We start from the raw sequence: 23,359 nt of genomic DNA, 5'->3' as shown, positions 1-23,359 counted from the left end.
CTTGCTTATCTTGTTTATTGTCTCTTCCTCACTTTCAGAATCTAATCCTCCCAAGGACAGAAACTTTATTTTGTTCACTGCCAGGTCCCCACCCCCACACCTCTCACATCCCCCAACCTCCCCTCTCCACACACACCCATTACAATGTCTGGCATGCCAGAAGCTTCTTGAAGTAATGAATGAAAAATTATAATAAAAATGCTAATATTAACCAAGCACCTTCTGCATGCTAATCATCACCTGTTGCTGGAATATCTTTGTTGTCTGTCTTCCTGACTAGATTGTCATATTTTTGAGGGTTGGGGTTTGTTATCTATTCTTCCCCCACCCCCGCCTTCCCACACAGTAGCAATATGTTGAATATCTAGATCATGGCTAACGTACCTCATAATTTGCTTATTTATTTGGTTCGTTGTCACAACCTTTTAGAACATAAAAACTCCCTGGGGACAGGAATTTTACTCCTCACATGCTATATTACAGGCATTATGCTGGGCTGGGGTTCAACTGTTCAAATTTAAAATCAAAACCGACAAAATCCTTGCCCTCCCTCTGAAATGGGGCAGGACTGCTAATGAGCAGAGGGTTCCTTTTTGGAGTGATGAAAATGTTCTAAAATTAGAGTATGATGATGATTGCACAACTCCATGAAAAAACTAGAATTCATTGAATTTTACAGTTTAACTAGGTTAACTTTATGGTGTATAAATTATATATCAGTTAAGCTGTTTTTAAAAATCCCTGCCTTCACAGAGTTTATGTCACAGAAGGGAAAGGGAGAATAAACAACATAGGTAATATATACAGCATATTAGAAGGTGATTAGCACACACTAGGCATTCAGTAAATGTTGATTCAATGATACCAGCTGTCCCTTGCCCCCAAATGGTCTCCTTGCCTAACCTACTCTCCCGCCCCGCAACACTGTTGTCTTCCTTCTCTTCCAAGTTGCAGGATCTGCTGTGCACATCTCTTCCCTGGGCATGGCGCTACCAACAAAGCCTAGCATGCTAGATCTGAGCCTGAGCACCGGGAGCCTTAACACCCAGGAAGAGAGCCACAGTGCTCCAGCACCCTCTGAGAATGTTCGCAAGAAGCTGCCCGAGTACAAGGCGGTGGTGGTGGGTGCAAGTGGTGTGGGCAAGAGTGCGTTGACCATCCAGCTGAACCACCAGTGCTTTGTAGAAGATCATGACCCCACGATCCAGGATTCCTACTGGAAGGAGGTGGCCCTGGGCCAAGAGGGCTGCATTTTGAATGTGCTGGATACGGCAGGGCAGGCCATTCACAAGGGCCTGCGTGACCAGTGCGTGGCTATTGGGGATGGTGTGCTGGGTGTCTTCGCCCTCGATGACCCCTCATCTCTAACCCAGCTGCAGCAGATGCGAGCCACCTGGGGCCCTCACTACACCCGGCCCCTTGTCCTTGTGGGCAACAAGTGCGACCTTGCGAATACCACCGGAGATATTCGTGCCACTGCTATAGCCCTTGCAAAGAGCTGGGGGGCCCCCTTCGTGGAGACCTCAGCCAAGACACGTCAAGGCGTAGAGGAGGCCTTTTCCCTGCTCATCCTTGAAATCCAAAGGTTCCGGGAGACCATGGCAAAGGAGGCAGGGGCAGGTAGAAATAAGGCCCGGCACCGGAAAATCATGTGCCGTTGTGGCTGTTCCTTGTGCTGAAGGTCTTAGTCAAGAAAAGTGGACCCTCCCCCAGGCCAAGGGTGGTGGTTCCTTGACATATGACCCCTGAGCAACTAGCTATGTGGGACACTGGGTGTACTGAGGATAGATATAGGCTCCTCTTCTGGGGAGGTTTTCATTTGGTGATAGGATTTTTGGTAATGTGGGGCATACTGTTATATTCTGTCAAGTTGAAAGATTTTGTGCAAAATTAAATGATATTCTCAGGTTTCAAAGCTGCCTCCATGCCAAGTGTTATGTGGATGAGAGTGAGACTGGGAAGAATGTTACTTGAATTGTGAGAATTATTTCATTCAAGAAATGGGGAAACTGCTTGTGCCAGGCCCTGCTTTAGGTACAAAGGGTGTAGAGGCAAACAAAACACTTAAAAAAATTTCTGCTCTTGGACATATGACATAAGGCTATGTATTAAAGGCAGGTGAAGGGATAAAATGTGACAGGTGGTAGGTCAAGGAAAGCCTTACTGAGTAGGTGACATTTGAGCAAAAACTTGCAGATAACTATGGGTAGAGGGAATAACCAGTTCAAAGCCTACAACCACAAAACAGCTACCAACACATAAACTCCTAATATCTTCAGGGCTGGGTAAGCATACAGATGCAATGGCCTCTATACTACATAACTAATATACATCCTATCCTCCAACCTTGACAAATAACATTTTCTTAAGGACCTTGGGGCCCAGGTTCTCATTTCTGGTACCCCTCAGTTTCAGGCCAGAATGTAAGTGGGTTGGGAGGGTTGAGCACTGGCTTGCAACCCAGTCAATTTCCCTTCCGTAGGTAGCCCCTCCCCACATCAGGAGGCACCCGAGTGCAGGTAGACAAGCCGCCCCTCGGTCCTCAGGAGGATGGACCCTAGAAGACGCTGCTGCCGACCCTGAAAGTGGCTCCAAAGACTTCTGGGCTTCCCATACCCAAGAAATGGGGCCTAGAAATGGGGCACAGGATCTGGGTGGGCACTGCCACTGAGGCACAGACTAAGGAAGGGGTCTCTAAAGTGCAGGAGTGAGGCTAGGGGGCGCTTTTCCTGGTCTAAGGGCGGCCATGGCCACGGAGCCCATCAGCCCTCTAGAAACTGCCACTCACACAAAGGCATAACTGATTAAGATCATATTTATTGTGGGGCCAGAGATGGGGATCTTGGAGTTCGAGGGCAGAAACTGCACCTGGCGGGGACGTACCGGCGGGAAGCAGTCGGAGTGTCCGGGGAGGGGCAGCCCAGGGCCCAAGGGCGCCCAGGATCCAGGCGGTGCTCAGGGCGGCAAGAGGCGGCGCGCCGGAGGCGCGGGAGTCTCCAGGCGCTTCACGCGCAGCAGGGCCCCTAGCACGCTCTCGGGCGGCACCTCAGGACCCAGATCCTGGTCGGCAGCGCGGCGGAGGCGGCGTGGGGCAGCAACAGCCTCGGGGTCCGCGCTTCCGGCCAGGATCCGCCCCAACAAGTACCTGCAGGGGAGCAGAGTGAATGCAGTGAGGATGTTTCAGCGTGTCAATGCCCGGGCCCTAGGACCCAGACGGCCCTGCAACCCCATACTACTGACTGGGGACACGCCAGCTCCAGCCTCCGCCCCACCCCGGCGTCCCCAGTCCACTGCCTTTCAGAGAAAATGTCCCCACCTTCCATCCCAGAAACTATACCTTCCCCACCTTCCCCTCTTCCCTACAGAAACTGCGCATCGGAGTCGTTCATCCCCAGGCCCGAGAGTGCACGTCCCTCAGTTCCCCCATCCAGGCATCTCTGCCCCAGCACCCTGGGACCAGGGCCTTACTCCTTCCTAGAGTCCCAACGACCCAGACCCAGGTGTTTGCACCACCACTCCGGGATGCAAGCGCCTGCCCCCCGCCCACCCCGTGCCGGCTACCTCAGCAGCTCGGGGTCCACATCCGGTGTGTCGTCGCTGGCATCCTCGGTCTCCGGACCCGCAGGGCCGTCGTCGTAGATTGGGGGCCGCGGTCGGAGCCCAGAGGCGGGGACCAGCTGGGCCGCGAGGGCCGCAGGGTCGAGGCGGGCTCGGAGTAGGGCGCGGGCCAGCTGCGCGGCGGGCGCATCCGGATCGTCCTCCAAGCCTAGGGCCGGGTCGGTGGTGCGGGGAGCGCTCCAGGCACGCAGCAGCTGCGCCAGGACGCGAGCCTGCTGATCCTCGGCCTCCTGCGCCTCCGCCCGCGCCCGCTCCTGCCGTTCAGCCTCCAGCAGGTGCGCCAGCGCCCGCGCCAGCTCCTGCACGGCCCCCGCCGTCTCGCCCTGGGTCGCTGCCCGCCGAAAGCGGCGGGAAGCTCCAGCTTCGCCCATGGGCAATGAGGCTGCGCCCAGGCCGCGCGGGTCCTGCAGGAAGACGCAATGGGGAAAAGATATCGTCAGCGCCCGTCATGTCAAGGACACCCAAGCCGAGGGTCTCCATGGGCCTCAAACATCCCCAGATGCCACCAAAGGCACCGTGGCCCCTCAGATATACCCAGACACCCCTAAGGCAACTGGAGGCCCCCAAATATCTCCGAACACACTAAGACCACAAAAGACTCCTAAGGTTCCCCCCTCCTCCTCCCCACACACACAACTTTCCCCAAGGCTACTGGAGACCGGGTTTCTTTACAGAAGTGGCAATGGTAGATATGACAGCTATAGATTTTTCTATATTAATGTCGCGGACAATAGGAACCTGCATTTGGATTTTATAGATTCCTATTGTCCACTTGTTTTACCCAAAATGTAGCAGACTGGGCATCTTGCTTTTTGGAACCTATATTTACATCAGTTCTTTAAAACATCCTTTCTCTTTCTCTCTCTCGCTCTCTCTCTCGCGCTCTCTCGCGCTCTCTCTCGCTCTCTCTCGCTCTCCCTCCCTCCCTTTCTTTCATCTTTCTTCTGCATTTGAATCTCTTTTGTGTAGCTGTACAATAGTTTATTTAACCAGTCTTCGATTGAGAACATTTAAGGTGTTTCCAATCTTTTGCTATTCTTATACATAATGTTGGAATAAAAAACGTTCATCTATTATTTGGCACGTGTACAAGTCTATCTGTAGAATAAATTACACAATGAGTAATTTACAGTTCAGACAGTTTTGAAACAATTTCGATAAGTTTGAAGAAACGAGAGACCATAAAAGTGACCATGAATGGTCTATGGCCATGCTACCCTGAACAAGCCAGATCCAGTCTGATCTCAGAAGCTAAGCAGAGTTGGGCCTGGTTAGTACTTGGATGGAAGACCAGGTGCTGTAGGCGTAAAAAATTAAAAATAAGAGATTGTAAGCTGACAAGGTCCTTGCCATCTGTGAGGTCAACCAAGGGTTGCCTCACCTAAAACAAAACAAAACAAAACAAAACAAAAAAAAATAGTGACCATGAATGACAATTTGAAAAAGAAACGTCTAGAGCATCTAGATATACATTTTTAATCAAATTAAAAATTAAACGATTCTCTTACATCGACCACCTAAGAGTTCTGCTATAAAAAGAAACAATCTCTCCTCTTTCTCTCAGCCATTCATTCAGCAGCCACAAAGCAGCAACCATGCATGGGTACATCTCCATCCACCTTGGCCAGGTTGGTATCCAGACCAGCAATGCCTGCTGGGAATGCTACTGCCTGGAATATGGCGTCCAGCCGATGGCCACGTACCAAGTGACATCCACCCTGAGCAGCTCATCACAGGCAAGGAAGATGCTGCCAATAACTATGTTTGCGGGCATTGCATCATTGGCAAGGAGATCATTGCCCTTGTCTTGGACCAACTTTAGAAACTGGCTGACCAGTGCACAGGTCTTTAGGGGTTTTTTGGTTTTCCATGGCTTTGGTGGGGGAACTGGTTCTGAGTTCACTGACCCCAGAATGATGATGAAGCATCTGTCTCTGTGTCAATTATGGCAAGTTCAAGCTGGAGTTCTCTATTTACTCAGCCCCCCACGTTTCTACAACTGTTTCCACAGTTGGGCCCTCCATCCTCCATCCTCATCACCCACACCACTCTGGAGCACTCTGATTATGTCTTCATGGTTGACAATGAGGCCATCTACAACATCTGTCATAAAAACCTTGATATTGAGTGCCCAATCTATACTGACCTGAAGAGGTTGAAAGGTCAATTTGTATTGTCATCACTGCTTCCCTCAGATGTGGTGGAGCCCTGAATTTTGATCTGACAGAATTCCAGACCAATCTGATGCCCTATCCCCACATCCAATTACCTCTGGCCACATATGCCCCTGTCATCTCTGCTGAGAAAGCCTACCATGAACAGCTTTCTGTAGCAGAGCTCACCAATGCGTGCTTTGAACCAATCAACCAGATAGTGAAATGTGGCCCTGGCCATAGTAAATACAGGGCTTGCTGCCTGTTGTACCTTGGCGACGTGGTTCCCAAAGATGTCAATGCTGCCATTGCCACCATGAAGACTAAGCACAGCATCCAGTTTGTGGACTGGTGCCCCACTGGCTTCAAAGCTGGCATTAATTACCAGCCTCCCACTGTGGTACCTGGTGGAGACCCAGCCAAAGTACAATGAGCTGTGTGCGTGCTGAGCAACACCACAGCTATTGCTGAGGCCTGGGCTCATCTGGACCACAAATTTGACCTGATGAATGCCAAGTATGCCTTTGTTCTCTGGTATGTGGGTGAGGGCATGGAGGAAAGAGAAGTTTTCTGAGTCCATGAGGACATGGCTGCCCTTGAGAGGATTATAAAAAGGTTGGTGTGGATTCTGTTGAAGGAGAGGAATACTAAGGTTAAAATATCACAAAGGTGCTGCTTTTACAGGGAAGCTTATTTTGTTTTAAACATTGAAAAGTTGCTCAGTTAATTCAATCAGTTAATTTGTATGTAGCAGTGTATACCTTCATATACAAGTATTGGCCTATGCTTTAAAATACGACACTTTGTTATAGACTCAACCTGTCCATTTCTCTGATAGGTTTGAATAAAGTATTCCCTGTCATAAAAACAAATTAAATGGTCAAGTTAAACAGAAGATTAGATATAGAACAGGAAATAACGGGATTGAACAAAGCTTAGAAATAGATTCATACATATTGACATTTGCTACATGACAGAGGTGGCACTGCAGAGCAGTAGGGACAGGATGGATTTTTTTTCAGTACATCATGCAGGAACAACAAGTGATCCAAATTTAATAAAATGGAAAAGAAAAGACAAATAAATTTGACTACATTAAAATTAAGAATTTCTTTTTATCCAAAGACATCATAAAAAGAATGAAAAGTAAACCAGAGTGGGAGAAGATGTCACAACACAAATAGTCAATTAAGGATTAGTCTTTAATATTCAAAGAATGTCTAAAAAGCAATGGAAAGAGGCAAAATTCATGATTAAGTGTTTCACAAAAAGGAAACAAAACTAGTTACTAAACATGAAAAATAGCGAACCTCATTAGTAATCAGGGAAATGCAAATTAAAATGTGAATGAGATTCTATGCAAAATACTCCAAAAGATAGCCAAAATCAAAGTCTAATAATGTCCAATGTTCAAAAGGATGCGGAAAAAATGGAAATTCTCATACATTGCTGGTAGGAAGTCAATTGCCAAAATAACTTTTGGAGAACAATTTGGCAGTGTCTAAAAAGATGCATATCTCCTATGACCCACTCCTGGGGTGTTACACCCAAGGGTAGCTTTTTTACATATACTACTGGATGCAAGTTCATGAAAAAATTACAGCAGCACTGTTTGTAATAGTACAAAAGTGGAGGGAAGAAAAAAACAGACAGAAAAGCCCAGAAATAACCCAAATGTCTACTGACATATTGAGAATGCATCCATAAACCATAATATACCCATATACTCATGATATACTCATAGAATAAAATATTATGCAGCAATAAAAAATTAATTAGAACCACACACTTCAGTGTGGAGGAATCTCACAACCAATGTAGAGAGAAAAAAAAGGAGGTTGCAGAATTCCTCTACAGACTGCCGGAAACTAACAGACACCTTATGACTTCCTAGTGACCCCTAGTGACGACCAGAGGCCAGACACTCAGTATGATTCCATTTCTATGAGGAAAAACTAAACAAAATATTGTATAGGCCATAAGCTATAAACAAAAGTAAGAGATCAGTGGACAGAAAATATGGAATAGTGTCTACGGCCATGCCGCCCTGAACAAGCCCAATCCCATCTGATCTCGGAAGCTAAGCAGGGTTGGGCCTGGTTAGTACTTGGATGGGAGACCACCTAGGAAGACCAGGTGCTGTAGGCGTAAAAAATAAAAATAAAAAACAAGGGATTGTAAGCTGACAAGGTCCTTGCAATCTGTGAGGTCAATCAAGGGTTGCCTCATCTAAAAAAAAAATAAGATTAAAAAAGAGAAAAAGAAAAGACAGGATAGTGATCATGGAGGAGAGTGGCCGTGAGGAGGGGCACCTAGTGGCTTCTAACTATTGGTCCTGCTCTATTTCTTAAACTGAGCGATAGGTATCATTATTCCTTACATTGTATATCTATGTTAAATATATTATGTCATATATATAAAATGTTTAATAAATTTTAAAATCTCCCAGCTCTGAAGAGTTAGAAGAGGATGTGCTCCAAGTGTCCTTGGCACCTACCGCCCCTCAGCCCCCAGGGAATCACACACTCACCAGCAAACACAGCCTCACACACACTAACATGGACTGACAGCCCTTGAAATGTCACATATGCGACCCAACACTGCCACATCCACATTCAAGGAACTGCACACATTCACACACACAATTGTTCATGCAGTTACAATCGCCAAGTTACCCAGACATGCACCACCCATAATGACACAATGCAGCACAGACATCATGGCTTCTCTCCCCAACATGACACAGATCCACAAAGAAACAGGGAGAAAAAGCATCATGAACACACATACGAAATCCTAATCACTCAGTCCAACAGAACCAAAATGGGATGTGCACACGCAGATGCAAAGACCACTCCCTTCGAAACAAAAACGAAATCACACACACACACACACACACACACACACACACACACACACACACACACTCATGGTCACGCCATCACCATAGGATTCATAAACATACGCACGATGTCACTGAGAAAAGGCACACAGAAGCACCCCCAGCATCACACACACTGCACAACTGGACCCACGACAGTAACTCTGTATGAACGCTCGGATTCACTCACATCAAAGGACACATACAAGGACACCACACCCTCACCTCCCTGTCATCACATCACGCGCGCACACACACCGATGCGCGCACCCCCTTCCTTAATACGTGCTAGTCCCATGGACAGCGCCACCATCGCAGGGCGGGGAGGGATGGTCAGAGCGCCGCTGCTGGCGGAGCCCAGGACACCGCCACCCGCATACCCAGAGACCTAGCTTGGCCTGGGCCGCGGACTGGCAGCAGGACACCAAGCCACCCTGTCTGATGTCTCCGCACGTCCCGGGAGCTGGGACCGACGAGGTTGAGGTGGCATCTTCCATCCGCCCTCCCTGCCCTCCACCCCGTGCCCGACCCGGGTCGCACCTTTACCGGCCGTGCGCAGAGCGCAGGAGGCGGCCGAAGTATGCCCAACAGCAGCAGCACCAGAAGGCTGACGCCCCCGGCCCGCGGCCCGCCGAGCAGTGGCGACCCCGCCATACTGCCCAGCGAGCCGGGCTCCGGACAGGCGGACTGGACTGGCTGGCAAATGCGCAGCGCCCGGGCTAGCAGGCCAGGCTGTGGTGCTCTGCGGCTGCGCGTGCCAGGGGCCCCTGCCCTCCCCTGCCACCCACTCTTGCCACTCGACGCACGCGCAGCCTCAGAGCTCCTGCAGCCCCTCCATCCAGACGGTTGTCATGGATATGCCCAAGGGGCAAAGTGGAGAGTTGGAGACTGATGGTGGTTGCCATGGTAGTTGGAAGGCAGTTGCCAGGGCAACAGACCTTGCTGTCACTTTAGTAGACAGAGAGGAAAAACTGACTTAGTGGAGTAGATTGGGGGTCTAGTCCCCACCTCTCTCCCGTTGGGGAGGAGATATGTGACTTTGTTTATTGAATAAACAGTTACAGATCGCCTACTATGGACCAGGCCCTTTACAGAGCCATAGGTGCAATCCAGGTGATGTGACCACAGATAGGTCAGTTTACCATTCTAAAGCTCAGCACCCCTCACCTGCATGAAGGAGTTAACAGTAACTGCCCCTCAGAGTGACTTAGAAGATTTAATAAGAATCACGTTTGGTGGGAGCTCAATAAATGCTCTTTTCCATCCTGTCCTTGTCTCTTTGCTAGTATCTTCATCTCTCCATTGCTCTCCATATTTCTCTTTCTGTCCTTCTGTGCCCATACCTGTCTTTCTCTCCCATCTATCTCTCCCTGCCTCTGACTCTCTCCTTTTATCTCTACGAACCTCCTGTCTCTGTCTTTATTTTACTGTCTGTATCTACTTGTTTTCCTATAGATACATAGATAGGTTTTATCCACTTAAAATGACACATCAAAGGATACGAAACTTTGGTAAAATTTGTGTATCCATAGGGGGAAAAAATGTTGGGAAGGAAATGTTAATAGTTATGTATGGGTGGGGAGATAACTAATGATTTGTCACTTTCTCCTTTACACTTTTCTCTATTGTCTGAAAAAAGAATGTTGCAATGAGTATATATTACTATTATAATCACATAAAAATGAAGGTATTTTCAGTTTGGAATTAAAATGATGTATGGCAACATGACATAAATTAAAAGTGAAGGAAAGCAAGATGCTTTTATATTGCTGTGAGTATATCTAATCCATTGATCTTAACTGCCTTAATTTCCTCAGTATTACAAACAACTTTACAATGAAAATCCTTATGTGCATCTCCCTATGGACCTGAAGATTATATACCCGAAGATGGTGTAATGGACACACTCTTTAAATGGTTCCCATGATCCTTGCCTCCTGGTGTTCACATCCTTGTGTAATCCCCTACCCTTAAGTGTGTGCATGAACAAAGGTGACCAAATGTATGTGATTACATGCATGTAATTATGTTTAAAATGAGGTTGAGACACCTATCTTGTCATTCAAGAGAAGGGACTCCTGCCGTACTGGCTTAGATGAAGCAAGCAGATACTTTGGGGAACCTCATGCAGCAAGAAACAGAGGGTGGCCTCTAGAAGCTGAGGTTGGCCTCCAGGAGATAGCCAGCAAGAAATCGAAGCCCTCAGTCCTACAACGCCTTCATTTCAGCTTTGTGAGACTCTAAGCAGAGAATCCAATTAAGCCACACGCAGAGTCCTGACCCACAGAAACTGTACACCTATGTTATTGTATGTTGTTTTAAGCTGAGCAGTATATTGTTACACTGCAACAGAAAAGTAGTATAAATGGGATAAATAAGACCACTATAGATAAAATTTTAAAACTTCATTAAAAGGTATAAAAGATGATCTGAATAAATTAAGACACATTTCATGCTCTTGGATGAGACAATTTCATATTATAAAGATTCCGATGATCTCCAAATTAATACATAATTTCAACATGATCTCACTTTAAACTCCAGCTGAATGTTTTAAGGAAAATCAGTAAAATTTATTTTTAAATGTATATAGTCTTCACAAAAACTTGTCCATGAATGTAAAAAGCAGCATTTTTCATAATAGCCATAAAGTAGAAAAAACCCATGTGTCCATCAACTGATGAATGGATAGACAAAATGAAGCATATTATTCATCCATAAAAAGAAATGAAGTACTGATACATGCTGCAATGTGGATGAAACTTGAAAATATACTAAGTGAAAGAAGCCAGACACAAAAAACTAAATACTACATGATTCCATTTATGTGAAATGTACAGAATAGGCAAATCCATGGAGATAGAAAGCTGATTAGTAGTTAGGAGGGGCTGGAGGGAGAAGGGAATGGAATGAGGAACGACAGATAATGGGTACAGGGTTTCCTTTTGAGGTGATAAAAATGTTCTGGTATGGTGATGGTTGCACAACTTAGTGAACATACTAACAACCACTGAACTCTGCACTTTAAAAAGGTGAACGTTTTGGTATGTGAATTTTATCTCAATAAATAAATATCTATATAAAAGAATAAAGGTCTGTGAATAGCCGAATAGCTAAATCAATTCTTGAAAAGGGGGAGTAAAGAAGATGGACTTTGCCTACCAGATATTAGTATTTTTTTACAAAGCCAGAAAGGTAAATGGTGTTAGGAAAACTGGAGGAAAAGAAGCTGGAGCCCTACCTTAAACCATATACAAATGAGAACTCCAGATGGGTTAAATACTTTAACATTAAAGGAAAACATGTAAATTAACAGGAGAAAATATACTATGTGGCCTACAGATACAGAAGGACTTCTTGAACAAAACTTCAAAAGGATAAGCCACAAAGGATGTTAATGACAATATATACATCAAAATATACAATTTCTGTTCAATGAAAGACCCCATCCACAAAGTTAACAGACACGAGAAGCTGGGAAATATTTGCTATGCCCGAATTGACAAGAGGTTAAACATCCAGAATATAAAGGGGACTTTGAGAAATCCACAAGAAAAAGACAGGAATCTTCCCCTCCCAAAATGGATGAAGGATAGGAACAGACAAGTCATACAAGAGGAAACCTGTGAGGTTATCAGACATATGAAGGCATGCTTATTTTACTAATGATTACAGAAGAGCAATTAAAAAAAAAAACAGTGACATATTACTTTACACCTATCATATTGGCAAAAATCAGAAAACTGAATCACACGAAGTGTTGATGGACATGTGGGGATATAGGAACCCTCATATACTGTTGGTGAGCAGACATTCTGGACAGTTGTCTGGCAGTACTTAACCAAGTTAATCCTTACCCTAGAGTTGTCAACTACAGTGGTAAAAAGATCTACCACCCACAGTGGAGGGGGTCTGGGAAAATTCTCTCTGAAAAAGAGTATCTATGCTGAGAACTAAAGGTCAAGGAGGAGTTACCCAGGGAGACGAGTATAAAGGAAAAAAGCATTTCCGGCAGAGAGACTGCTCAAGAAAAGGGTCTAAAGTGAGAAACAGTGTGGCATATTCAAGGAAATGAGTTTGAAGCACAGCAGTGACATGTTCTGATTTGCTGTATTTTGTTATTCCTTCTGGAAGAATGTAGCAAAATGCTCTAATGAGAAAATACATCTACCTTCATTTGTTCCCCACATCTCCCCAAATTAACCCCAAAAATACACTGAAAAAATCTTTGGTGGTGCTTTTCAAGAAAAGGAGCTACCATATGACCAGATATTCTGTGGCCTTCTCTAGAAGAGATTGCAGATGGAATCAAGCCATTTGGGAAAAGAAGCTAAGGGAACCACAGTCCAAATACAGGGGTGTGGGGGTGGGGTGGTGACTTTTGCAGAAGTGAAAACAAGTCCATTGACTCTCTGTGGTGGTCATTCATGCTGTTTGCCAGTACTGTATTTTCACTTCTTTCCTACTTCCAGGACCATGGAACATGATAAAATTGTACTTCCTCATGAGTTGTGAGTGGAAGCAGCACATATCACTTCAGGCTGGAGCATTTGCCAGTATGACATCCTCCAGAGTTTTCCGTCCCTTTAATTCCTTTGAATAGCATTTATTTACTGCTACTCTCAAATTCATATCTCTAGCCTGGGCCTATCCAGATATAAAATCCAACTGCCTCCTCAACATTTCCACTTGGATGTTTAATAGGCATCTCAGTTAACTTCCCCAAAATTGAACTATTGATTGACTGCTTCCTAGGCCTGCTCCTATACCACAGGCACACAAAAGCTACTCTTCCTTAAAGTTCCCCCATCTCAGTAAATGGTCCATCATTAACCCAGCTTCTCAGGTCACAAACCATGAAGCATCTTTGACTCCTCTCTTCTCACCCTCACATCTAGTCTCTGAGGAAATCGTGTTGGCTCCACCTTCAAAATAGATCCAAAATCCAACTCTTTCTCATGCCCTCCACTGCCAGCACCATCATTAGTCATTTGGACCCTCACAATAGCCTCCTTCCTCATCTCCCCACTTCCTCCTTTGCTTCTTTACAGTCTCTTCTCCATATAGCAGCCAGAGGCATCCTATTCTAACTTAAGTAATGTCCTTTATCTGCTCAGAATTCCCACTGGCTCCCATGAGAATAAAAGCTAAAGTCTATGGTCCCAGATAAAGCCCATGGTCCATAAGGCCCTGTAAGATCTAGGCCCTGCCACCTCTCTGACCTCACTTCCTGCCACTGTCCCCCTCACTCACTCTGCTCCCACCATATTGGTCTCTTTCTTGTTCTTCATACATGCCGAGCATTTTCACAACTTCAGGGTCTTTATACTTCCTGTTAGCTTTGCATGTGGCTTGTTGCCTCATTTCATTCTTGTCTCTGTTCAGACATCACCCCTTCAGTGAGGCTTTCTCTGATCTCTCTACCTGACATCCTGTCTCCATAGTCTGCCATTGTATACTTCTCATTTGCCTTCATCATATTATCTCTATATTGCTTTATATATTGTCTCTGCAACTACAATGTATATTTCATGGGAACAAAGTCTTTGATTTCTTCACCATTGCATCCCCATGCCTGGAATGCAGTAGGTGCTCCATAAATATGTATAAAGTTTTGAAATGATTAAGAAAAACCAATGGCACAAAACAGAAGAACAAAGAATAATGGAATAGGAAAAATGAGAGGCAACGAAGATAATCGAAAGAATATGGAAACTTCTCAAATATTGATACTATACTCATAAAATAAGAGGAGGCCATGTTTAGAGACAGGGGGTATTGGGAAATTTCTGTATCTTCCTCTCAATTTTTCTGTGAACCTAAAACTACTCTAAATTAATAAAATCTTTAAAAAGAGGCTGCTGTGAAAAGAGCAATCAATGGACACAGGGCTGAATACATAGAATGGATATAATCGAAGACAGAATTAGTAATCTGGAAGATAATTTTGAAGAAGCATCTCAAATTTGAAGATCCCAAAAGACCAAGAGATAGACATTGAAAGAGGAAAATTAAGAGCCATGAAAGACCGATGTTGAAAATTTAACATGCATCCTTCCTTATGCATTTACACATGCTGTACTTATATAGAATCAGCTGCTCCTTTGAGCACCTTATGTAAATGGAAGCTCCGTCCTCCAGACATTACTTTCTAACTTTATACTCTGATCGTTCTCTTTATTGTTTTTATTGCAACCTGTATTTATGTATTTATTACTTGTCTGCCTCTTTCCCCCATTAGAATGGAAGTTCTATAAGTAAGAGCAGGGACACCACCTATAATGTTCATGGCTATATCCCCCTATCACTGTGCCCAACATAAAATATTCATGTAATATTTGATTAATTAATCGATTGATCCTGAGGAAATTTAGAACTCCAAGGGTAGAGAAGAAGCTTCTAAAGACATAAAATAAATCACCTCAAAAATAAAGCAGCATCAGAGTTTTCTCAGTCAACATAGGTACTAGAACACATGGTGCAATAGCGTAAAAGCTATGAGGGGAAGTTTTTAAGCTTCATAAAACTCTGTATTTAGCCAACCTAGTCTTCAAATTTGAAGGCAAAATAAAGATCCTTCCCAACTTTGGTGGAAAACATTAATCTACACATCCAACAGATCAACAAACATCAAGTAGAATAAACTAAAGGAGATTCATATATAAACACGTCATAATCAAACTGTCAAAATCTAAAGACAAAGAGAAAATCTTGAAAGCAACATGAGAAAAATGATGCATTATGTACAAGGGTACCATCACAAGATTAACAGCTGACTTCTTAACAGAAAACAGAGGCTGGGATGCAAAGAGATGACATATTCAAGGTGCTTAAAGAAAATGTCAACCAAGAATTCCAAATGCAGCAAAAATATTCTTTAAAAATTAAGGAGAAATTTTATGTTATGTATATTTTACCACAAGTAAAAAAATTTTATATTTTTTAATGAGGGAGAAGTGAAGACAATCCCAGGTAAACAAAAACATCACTAACAGACTTGACCCACAAGAAATACTAAAGTGTGTCCTTCAAGCTAAAATGAAGGACACTAGGTGGTAACTCAAACTCACATAAAGAAATAAAGAACATTAGTAAAGGTAACTGTGTAGGTAATATAAAATACAGTATAAATACATATTTTGTAACTTCTCTGTTATCTGATTTAAAAGACAACTGCATAAAGAAATAATTACCTTATTGATGGACTAATAAGGTATAAAGATATAATTTGCCTGGTAATAACAAGATAAAAGAGGAGAGAAAGAACAAAGCTGTACTGGAGAAGAGTTTCTGTAAACTACTGAAATTAATAATTAATTAATTAATTAACTAACTAACTTAAAAAATTCTCACAGAGATGGCCAGGAAGAGATGGCTTCACTGATGAATTCTACCAAGAATTTCAAGAATAATTAACAGTAATCCTTCATAAACTCTTCCAAAAAGTTAAAGAGAACATTTCCAACTCATTTTATGAGGACCAAAGCAAAACCAAAGTAATCACTAGATAACTACAGACCAGTATCTCTTAAAAATATAAACTCAAAAATTCTCTACAAAATCCTAGCAAACCAAACCCAGCAACATATAAAAAGGATTATACACTATGACCAAGTGGGATTTACCCCAGGAATGTAAGGTTGGCATAACATTTGAAATCTATTTGTAATAGACCATATCAATAGAATATAGGACAAGAACCACATAATCATCTCAATAGATGCAGAAAAAGCATTTGACAAAATTCAACACTCGTATGTTTATATCATATGTTTTAATCATGAATCAACATATCATCAACAAACTAGGAATAAAAGAAAACTTCTTCAACCTGAAAAAGGACAAAAACCCCACAGCTAATATCATACTTAGTGGTGAATGACTGAAAGCTTTCCCCTCAAGGATCATAAGACAAGATTGTCTCCTCTCATCACTTCTATTCAACATTGTATGGAAGATTCTAGCCAGAGCAATCAGACAAGAATAAAAGGCATCTGTATGGGAAAGGCAGAAATGGAATTATTTCTATATGTAAATGACATGATGTTGTACATGGATAATCCTGAGGATTTCACAACAAAACCATTACAGCTGATAAATGAGACCAGTAAAGTTTCAAGATACTAGATCAGTATTACAAACTCAATTATATTTCTATACACTAGCAATGGACAATTGAAAAATGAAATTAAGAAAACAATTCCATTTGTAATAGCATCAAAAATAACAAAAAAAAATTACAAATAATTTTAATAAAATAAGTACAAGACCTATACACTGAAAACTACAAAACCACCTAACATAAACTCAAATCCAATAATAACTTATTTCTAACACCCCTTTTTTAGATACTCCATGGTTCCCCACAATGTGTGATCTCTCTCATTGTAGCAAGCCAATAAACCCAATCAGGTTTGACTACAACTGTGTTCCCCACAGTCTTTGACTGACAGACATTAACACAGATGGAAATTTCGTTGAGATTCAGCTGAGGCTCTCACTACCCTGGACTGTGACCTTCAACTCAGTAATAGTGCATATATCTGAAACCCCTTGTGTCTCCAGCTAATCGAGTCTCCTTGCTGTCCGTCCCTGGGACTAAGTTCACAATGAACTGAATAGAGACATTGCACTAAGGCCCTTCTGCATTGGATTTACTTGTTTTGTTTGTTTTCCTGGGAATAAGGATCCTTGGGACTTTGGCCATCTGATCAGATATGTATTGTAACTTGGTAAAATTGTTTTCTAGCTTTCTACGACCTGCTCCTATGGTCTGTTCATTTGCATAGTATGAGTCTCATATTTAGTTTCAAAGTTGAGTGATATTTTGCAACAAAAGGAAAAGTCTATAGGGAGAGATTGAGCATAGCCTTGACACATCTATTCTGAGCTGACCCTGGGGGTTAATGAATTCATAAGTTCTCCTCAGACCCGCCTCTTTTGGACAAACATGACTTGGATCACCATTAAAAATCTTATATGAAATCAGGGTCTCAAAGAGATATTTGTACACCCATGTTCATAGCAGCGTTGTTCACAATAGCTAAAACACGGAAGCAATCCAAGTGTCCATCAGTGGATTAATAGATAAGCAAAATGTGGTATATACATACAATGAAATATTCAGCTTTAAAAGGAAGGAAATTCTGACACATGCTACATCATGGATGAACCTTGAGGATATTATTCAAAGTGAAATAAGCCAGTTACAAAAAGACATACAGTTGGCCCTTGAACAAACATGGGCTTGAACTGCACAGGTCCATTTACATGCAGATGTTTTTCAATAAATATGTACAGTACTATAAATGTATTTTTCTTCCTTATGATTTTCTTAATAACATTTTCTTTTCTCCAGACTACTTTATTATAAAAATACAGTATATAATACATATAAAATATAAAATATGTGTTAATCGACTGTTTATGTTATCAGTAAGGCTTCAGGTCAACAGTAGGCTATTACTAGTTAAGTTTTTGGGGAGTTGAAAGTTTTATGAAGATTTTTGACTGTGTGGGTGATCAGCTCCTCTAACTCTCATGTTATTTAAGGTCAGCTGTATTGTATGAGTTCAGTATTAGGTACTTAGCGTGGTCAAATTCAGAGATAGAAAGTAGAATTGTGGGTGCCAGGGGCTAGAGGGAGGAAAGAATGGGAAGTTATTGTTTAATGAGTACAGAGTTTCAGTTTCACAAGATGAAAAGAGTTATGGATGGTCGTGATAACTGAACAACATATGAATGTATTTAATATCACTGAACTGTACACTTACAAATGGTTAAGATGGTAAGTTTTATGTTATGTGTATTTTACCACAATAAAAATAAATGGGAAAACACAACGTTATGTGAATTTCTTACTCAGTCTTGTCTTTGTGTCCCTGAGAATTCCTTTGTTTCATTGCATCTGCCCAGAATCAGAAGAGTTTTTATTTCTGGTCCATGATCAGTGACAATTGGCCTTTGGCCAAAATCTAGAGCCACAAAGTTATACAAGCACCACCCTTAGGGAACACTGCGATTTTCGTGGGATCCTCTCAGTCTAAAATTGTGCCTCTTCTAGGCCAAGTAACTGCTTCCTTCATGTTTTCTCACTGTAATGCCTATATATATATATATATAATTTATCTCTCTAACTGGTATAATTTAATCAGGGAAATTTTGGAACTGAAGTAACCACTTTGGGAAATTTTTGCTATGAACAAGATGGTTCATTTGAGAGATGCCTTAGAACAGAAAGGGCAGAAATCCGTATAAAGATGTTAGGTAGAACAAGGTTCTCAAGGTCTAGGCAGCTCTTACTAAATGGTAAAATACAGCACAACATTTTGCAGACTCAGCTATAACAAGATGAACTTTACCTGAACCCAACTAGATAAGTGTAGACAACTACAAAGAAGAAATCAGCATGTAATAACCAAAAAGCATATATAAGCAATGGAGCTAAACCTCCCTTTGGGGAAACAGAGCTTTGGATATGAATCCCCTGTCTCTTTTACTTGCTGAAAGTAAATAAAACTACCTAACAACCACATCTAATTCTTGAATAGAACAACCCAAGCAGCAAACAGCTGGAGTTCAGTAACAAGTCGATGGTTTGTTTTATCTATCTAAAAGAAAGAGATCAGTTTATTTAACAAAAGAGACATCCTCCTCTTCATTTCTGTATTTGGATATTAATAAGTGCTGACTTTTTAACAGTATGCCTTGATAAAATTGTTAAGGGCCTGAATTATTATTTAAATCGGCTATAATAACTCTCTTTGGCGTATGTTTACATCAAATTGTGTTTTCCTGAAGCCACAGTTCTTCCTCTTTCTTTTCAGAGGAAACATAACTAGACTTTTACAGTGATAACTTCATATTCATCTGAAGCCACTATAGGAACCCTTATCGAAACAGACAACAAATGAAGGAATTTCTGTATAGCTTGTCATTACTTGAGCTAGCCATGAGAAGCAAGGACGTTAGCAAAAACATTTCATGATATCAGCCACAATTGCAGAGATAAATTGGCCTTGATACTGAATCAGCCCTGATGGGATAATTTTAAGGGTCTTGCTGTGATGATCCTCTCACATGTCATACCCCCAATAACACAGTCATGGCAAAGACAAGGCAAGACATGGGTAGGAACCAAAGATTCGAGGCATTTTTGAATACCTCCAAATGGGCTATGAGCACGTCTGGTTGTGGTTTCTTTTCCAGGTGTGTTGAGCTTCTCCTGAAATGGTAGAGGAAATTGCTTGCTTTTTTATTCTTGACTGGGGGTATCTCAACTTACCTCTCCATTAACAGAGACACGCATTGCATTTATTCAAATAACTGTTATTTAAAAACTCTGTAAAGTTTTAGCCCTCAGAAACTCTACAGCCGTTATCATCCATATTCTTCAGAAAAAGTAGATAGACCAAATGGAATTCTAAAAGTAAAATCAACAAACTTCTGAGAAACCCTCAAACTTCCAGGGCCTAAAGTGTTGCCATTAGCCTTGATAGCAATCAGATCTAACCCCTCTGGGGACCACCTGTAGTTACTTCTGAGTTAATAACAGATTACCCCCACATGTTTTGTAATTTCACTTCAAAACCTAGAGTCTATACCCTGTTACAGGCCAATCTTATTTAATACTAGTGGATATCCAGATGATGCCTCCAGATGCTCTGCATTTCCAAAGTATCCACCTAAACAAAGCCTGCGTGATCAAAGAGAAAACCTCTCTGGAGCCTCAATAGAAAAGACCTTATTAATAGGCTTCAAACTGAGGGTTCTTAGGAATTCTCCAGAAGCTAATGACTGCAGAGATGGACAACTTCTGCCCAAACCACCAAACAAGATTAATTTTCTGATATGGTCAATATTTTAATAACTGTTTAGTGTACTAGAAATGGGTACTAGACTCATGCGAGCGATCACTTCATAAGGTATATAAATGTCTAATCACTATGTTGTACACCTAATATAATATTGTATGTCAACAGTAACTGAAAAATATATTTTAAAAATTAATTTTCTGATTCTTCAGCACCTTTTTTTCTTTGTGTTCCACTATTAATTTTAACTATATTTATAGCTTGACACTCTCTAGTAACCAACTAAAATACCTCTCAGTATGATCTCCCTTATTCTCACCCTGTTACTTTCGATATCCTATGGTCTCCCTCTGTCATTTAAGAGAAAAACAAAACTTTCTCTTGAGTGTTTGCTCAGACTATGACTACTTCTCTGAATTTGATTGCTAAATCAATCTCTCTCTCTCTCTCTCTCTCTCTCTCTCTCTCTCTCTCTCTCTCTCTCTCACACACACACACACACACACACACACACACACACACCCCTACTTGAAACTGACAAAAATTTAATATAGCTGCTCTTTCAAATACCTTAGAAGGTAGCTTTATTTCTATAGGTCTCTTCTGGTACTTACATTTCCCTCAAGAAATTAATCCCAAACCTTTATCTTGTAAAAATTGGACATTGGCCTCACAGACTTTCTGCTGAGGTCATTACCACTAAATCAGTGTGGCCTAGCCCATCAGGAATGGGGGCTAACATTGGGGCAGTTTGTTCTCTTCAGAAAAACTCCAGCCTGTTTTGCTACTACTGTTTAACTTCATTCAAGAAATATATCCTTCTTGAGGGATACGAATTGTCTTTTTTATGCTATGATAAATTATACATGTACTCCCAATACAGTCTGTGCTCCAGGAGGATATATGAGGCTTAATCTGCCTGCTGCACACTAATTTACCCTGTGTATTCAGGATAATTGTTCCAGACATTCAGATATTTAAAACTACGTCCCTCTTGTGTTCCCTGAGGATTTCCAGAAAGCTCCACAAATGAGACAAGCACAAGATTCTCAGAAGACTCCCAGTAGGGACAACTGACTCTTTCTTCATATGAGCTGCAGTTCCCACAGTGGGGATAATATAATTGGAAAGGTGGCCCCAAACTTGTCTCTGACTTTAGCAGATGTCACAAATGATACAACTTCTACTCCAGAAGTTCAACAAACCACTTTACATTTAAATTCATTACCAGATTTGTCATGAACAAGCTCATAACCCTTGATTTCCTTTGGCTGGTCAAGGGGGCAGTTTATGTTTTAGTGAACACTTCTTCTACATTTATATAAATACTATAGGTCAAGTAGAATGATTTCTGATGAGGCTAAAAGGAAAAGGTACCTGACTCTCCCCAAGAGACTAGTTGGGCTTTGGGACATGTTTCCATGGCCTGGGTTTAGTCATCTAGGTCCTTGTCTCCGGGGTCTATTCTATTACAAGGACCAGTCATTACTGTTTCTGGTAACTGCCTGTGGTACATTTAAATGCCACTGTACAACCTTTGTCACATCAGAGGAGTCAACAACTCATCCTGCAACAGAAGGAGCAGGAGAGACTAGCCCCAGTCCTACTGCAGACAACTTTCTCTGAACCACCTCCAGATTGGCAAAACCTCAGCAATGGCAGAGATCAGAATATACAGATTTGTGTACTATGGTCTGACTTCATCCAACTATAATAAAGAGCCTGACTCCATTTTTTAAGTTTACCTGGTGACGACTTTTAAGCTTCAACCCATCCCCTTTACCCTCTCCTTCACATCTGGGCAAGCTATAAGAAAATCTGGGTCGCCCCCTCCTTTGGCACTGGCAGGAAGTTCAAACCACCCAAGCTTTGGTTGTGTGTGGGATTCCCTCACTCCAGCCCCATCCCTTAACCACAATAAAATCCCAAACCAGGTTTTTTTTCCCCCTGATATCTCCAGAAAGCCTCATTATGTGACTAATAAACCTTTTCATGCCTTCTTGGTACCTGTGTGGCATCATCAGGCTGAACATCCAAACTAAGTTTTGTGTGTAGGGGGTCCATCTTATCTCTGTAGGGTGATCACAACACTAACTTTGGACAAACGGGATACTAAAAAAGAGAAATGCAGTCCTTGATATCCAGGAGCTGGCCTGATGCTATCATCTAGGCTTTGGTGTTATGAGAGGCTGGCTTGGCACTAACAGCTAAGGCTTGGCATTCTCCTATTGGACATGAACAATTCCACAACAAATCAATATCACACAAGGCCACTCTGTGACCGCAAGAGATCTAAACAAAAACCATATCACTTTGTAATCAAGTCTGGGCACAGACGAACACATGAACATCGTCCAAACCACAAAATGACCAAACATCTCTCTGTCCTGTCTAATATGTGTCTTCTGCTTCCATATTAGTTATTGCTTCATTCCTCTTGCCTTCTAGATATGAATTACTGAAATACTTCATCATAGAATTACCCCGACTTTCTGAGAGCAGCCAAATCCAGAGTGAAGTCCTGTTTCTTTAACCCTCCCCTGAGATCATCTAACATAAACCTACATCTTCTCACATCTTTTCTAAACTCGCTCTTACTGAGATGCCTCAAGGTTCTCCATGATGTGCTTTTCTCCCTCATTGTAATGTAAACCCAACTTTGTTCAACTAATGGTGTGTTCCTGGTGGCCATTGGCTGAAGCTCTTGACATTATTTACTTAGGAAATTCAAGAGATCATATGAAAATTTTTTAGTTCTAATAAGAGAAGTAAGCAAGGTGACCAGAAATAAGATCGAACAAGAAATTGAAGTCTTCCTTTATAGACATTAAAAATTAGAAAATTTAATAGAAAAAAATACAGTTCATCACAGTAACAAAATTCATCAACTTCCT

At 42.2% G+C, this 23,359-nt stretch overlaps 2 protein-coding genes, 1 non-coding gene and 1 pseudogene across 4 annotated transcripts; 3 read left to right on the top strand and 1 right to left on the bottom strand.

Moving 5' to 3' along the window:
- Positions 1–950: 950 nt before the first annotated feature.
- On the top strand, positions 951–1,915 carry ERAS (ES cell expressed Ras). Its single transcript, XM_023526539.1, has one exon. It carries the CDS (start codon positions 984–986, stop codon positions 1,677–1,679), a length of 696 nt encoding a protein of 231 aa, XP_023382307.1. The 5' UTR covers positions 951–983; the 3' UTR covers positions 1,680–1,915.
- Positions 1,916–2,832: 917 nt separating this feature from the next.
- On the bottom strand, positions 2,833–9,355 carry PCSK1N (proprotein convertase subtilisin/kexin type 1 inhibitor). The gene is made up of 3 exons (XM_011386221.2): positions 9,193–9,355; positions 3,562–4,022; positions 2,833–3,145 (listed from the first exon to the last, which is right to left on the bottom strand). The coding sequence occupies exons 1-3, from the start codon at positions 9,304–9,306 to the stop codon at positions 2,956–2,958; spliced, it is 765 nt and encodes a 254-aa protein (XP_011384523.1). The 5' UTR covers positions 9,307–9,355; the 3' UTR covers positions 2,833–2,955.
- Positions 5,214–6,884, top strand: LOC111734346 (annotated as a pseudogene). Its single transcript, XR_002778417.1, has one exon. The product of XR_002778417.1 is annotated as a tubulin alpha chain-like (transcript).
- On the top strand, positions 7,801–7,919 carry LOC111734349. The gene has a single exon (XR_002778419.1). It is a non-coding gene; the product is annotated as a 5S ribosomal RNA (ribosomal RNA).
- Positions 9,356–23,359: the final 14,004 nt, after the last annotated feature.

The sequence above is a fragment of the Pteropus vampyrus genome, unplaced genomic scaffold (genome assembly GCF_000151845.1).
Source record: "Pteropus vampyrus isolate Shadow unplaced genomic scaffold, Pvam_2.0 Scaffold984, whole genome shotgun sequence".
Lineage (NCBI taxonomy): Eukaryota > Metazoa > Chordata > Mammalia > Chiroptera > Pteropodidae > Pteropus > Pteropus vampyrus.
The sequence above is the reverse complement of the archived record's forward strand: the minus strand, read 5'-3'. Positions and strand labels throughout refer to the sequence as shown.

Coding starts and splice junctions, on each gene's coding strand:
- ERAS (XM_023526539.1), top strand. CDS start 984: ATGGCGCTACCAACAAAGCCTAGCATGCTAGATCTGAGCCTGAGCACC.
- PCSK1N (XM_011386221.2), bottom strand. CDS start 9,306: ATGGCGGGGTCGCCACTGCTCGGCGGGCCGCGGGCCGGGGGCGTCAGC. Junction 4,023..9,192: donor TCTGCGCACGGCCGGTAAAG/GTGCGACCCGGG, acceptor GTCTTCCTGCAG/GACCCGCGCGGCCTGGGCGC. Junction 3,146..3,561: donor GTGGACCCCGAGCTGCTGAG/GTAGCCGGCACG, acceptor GCTCCCCTGCAG/GTACTTGTTGGGGCGGATCC.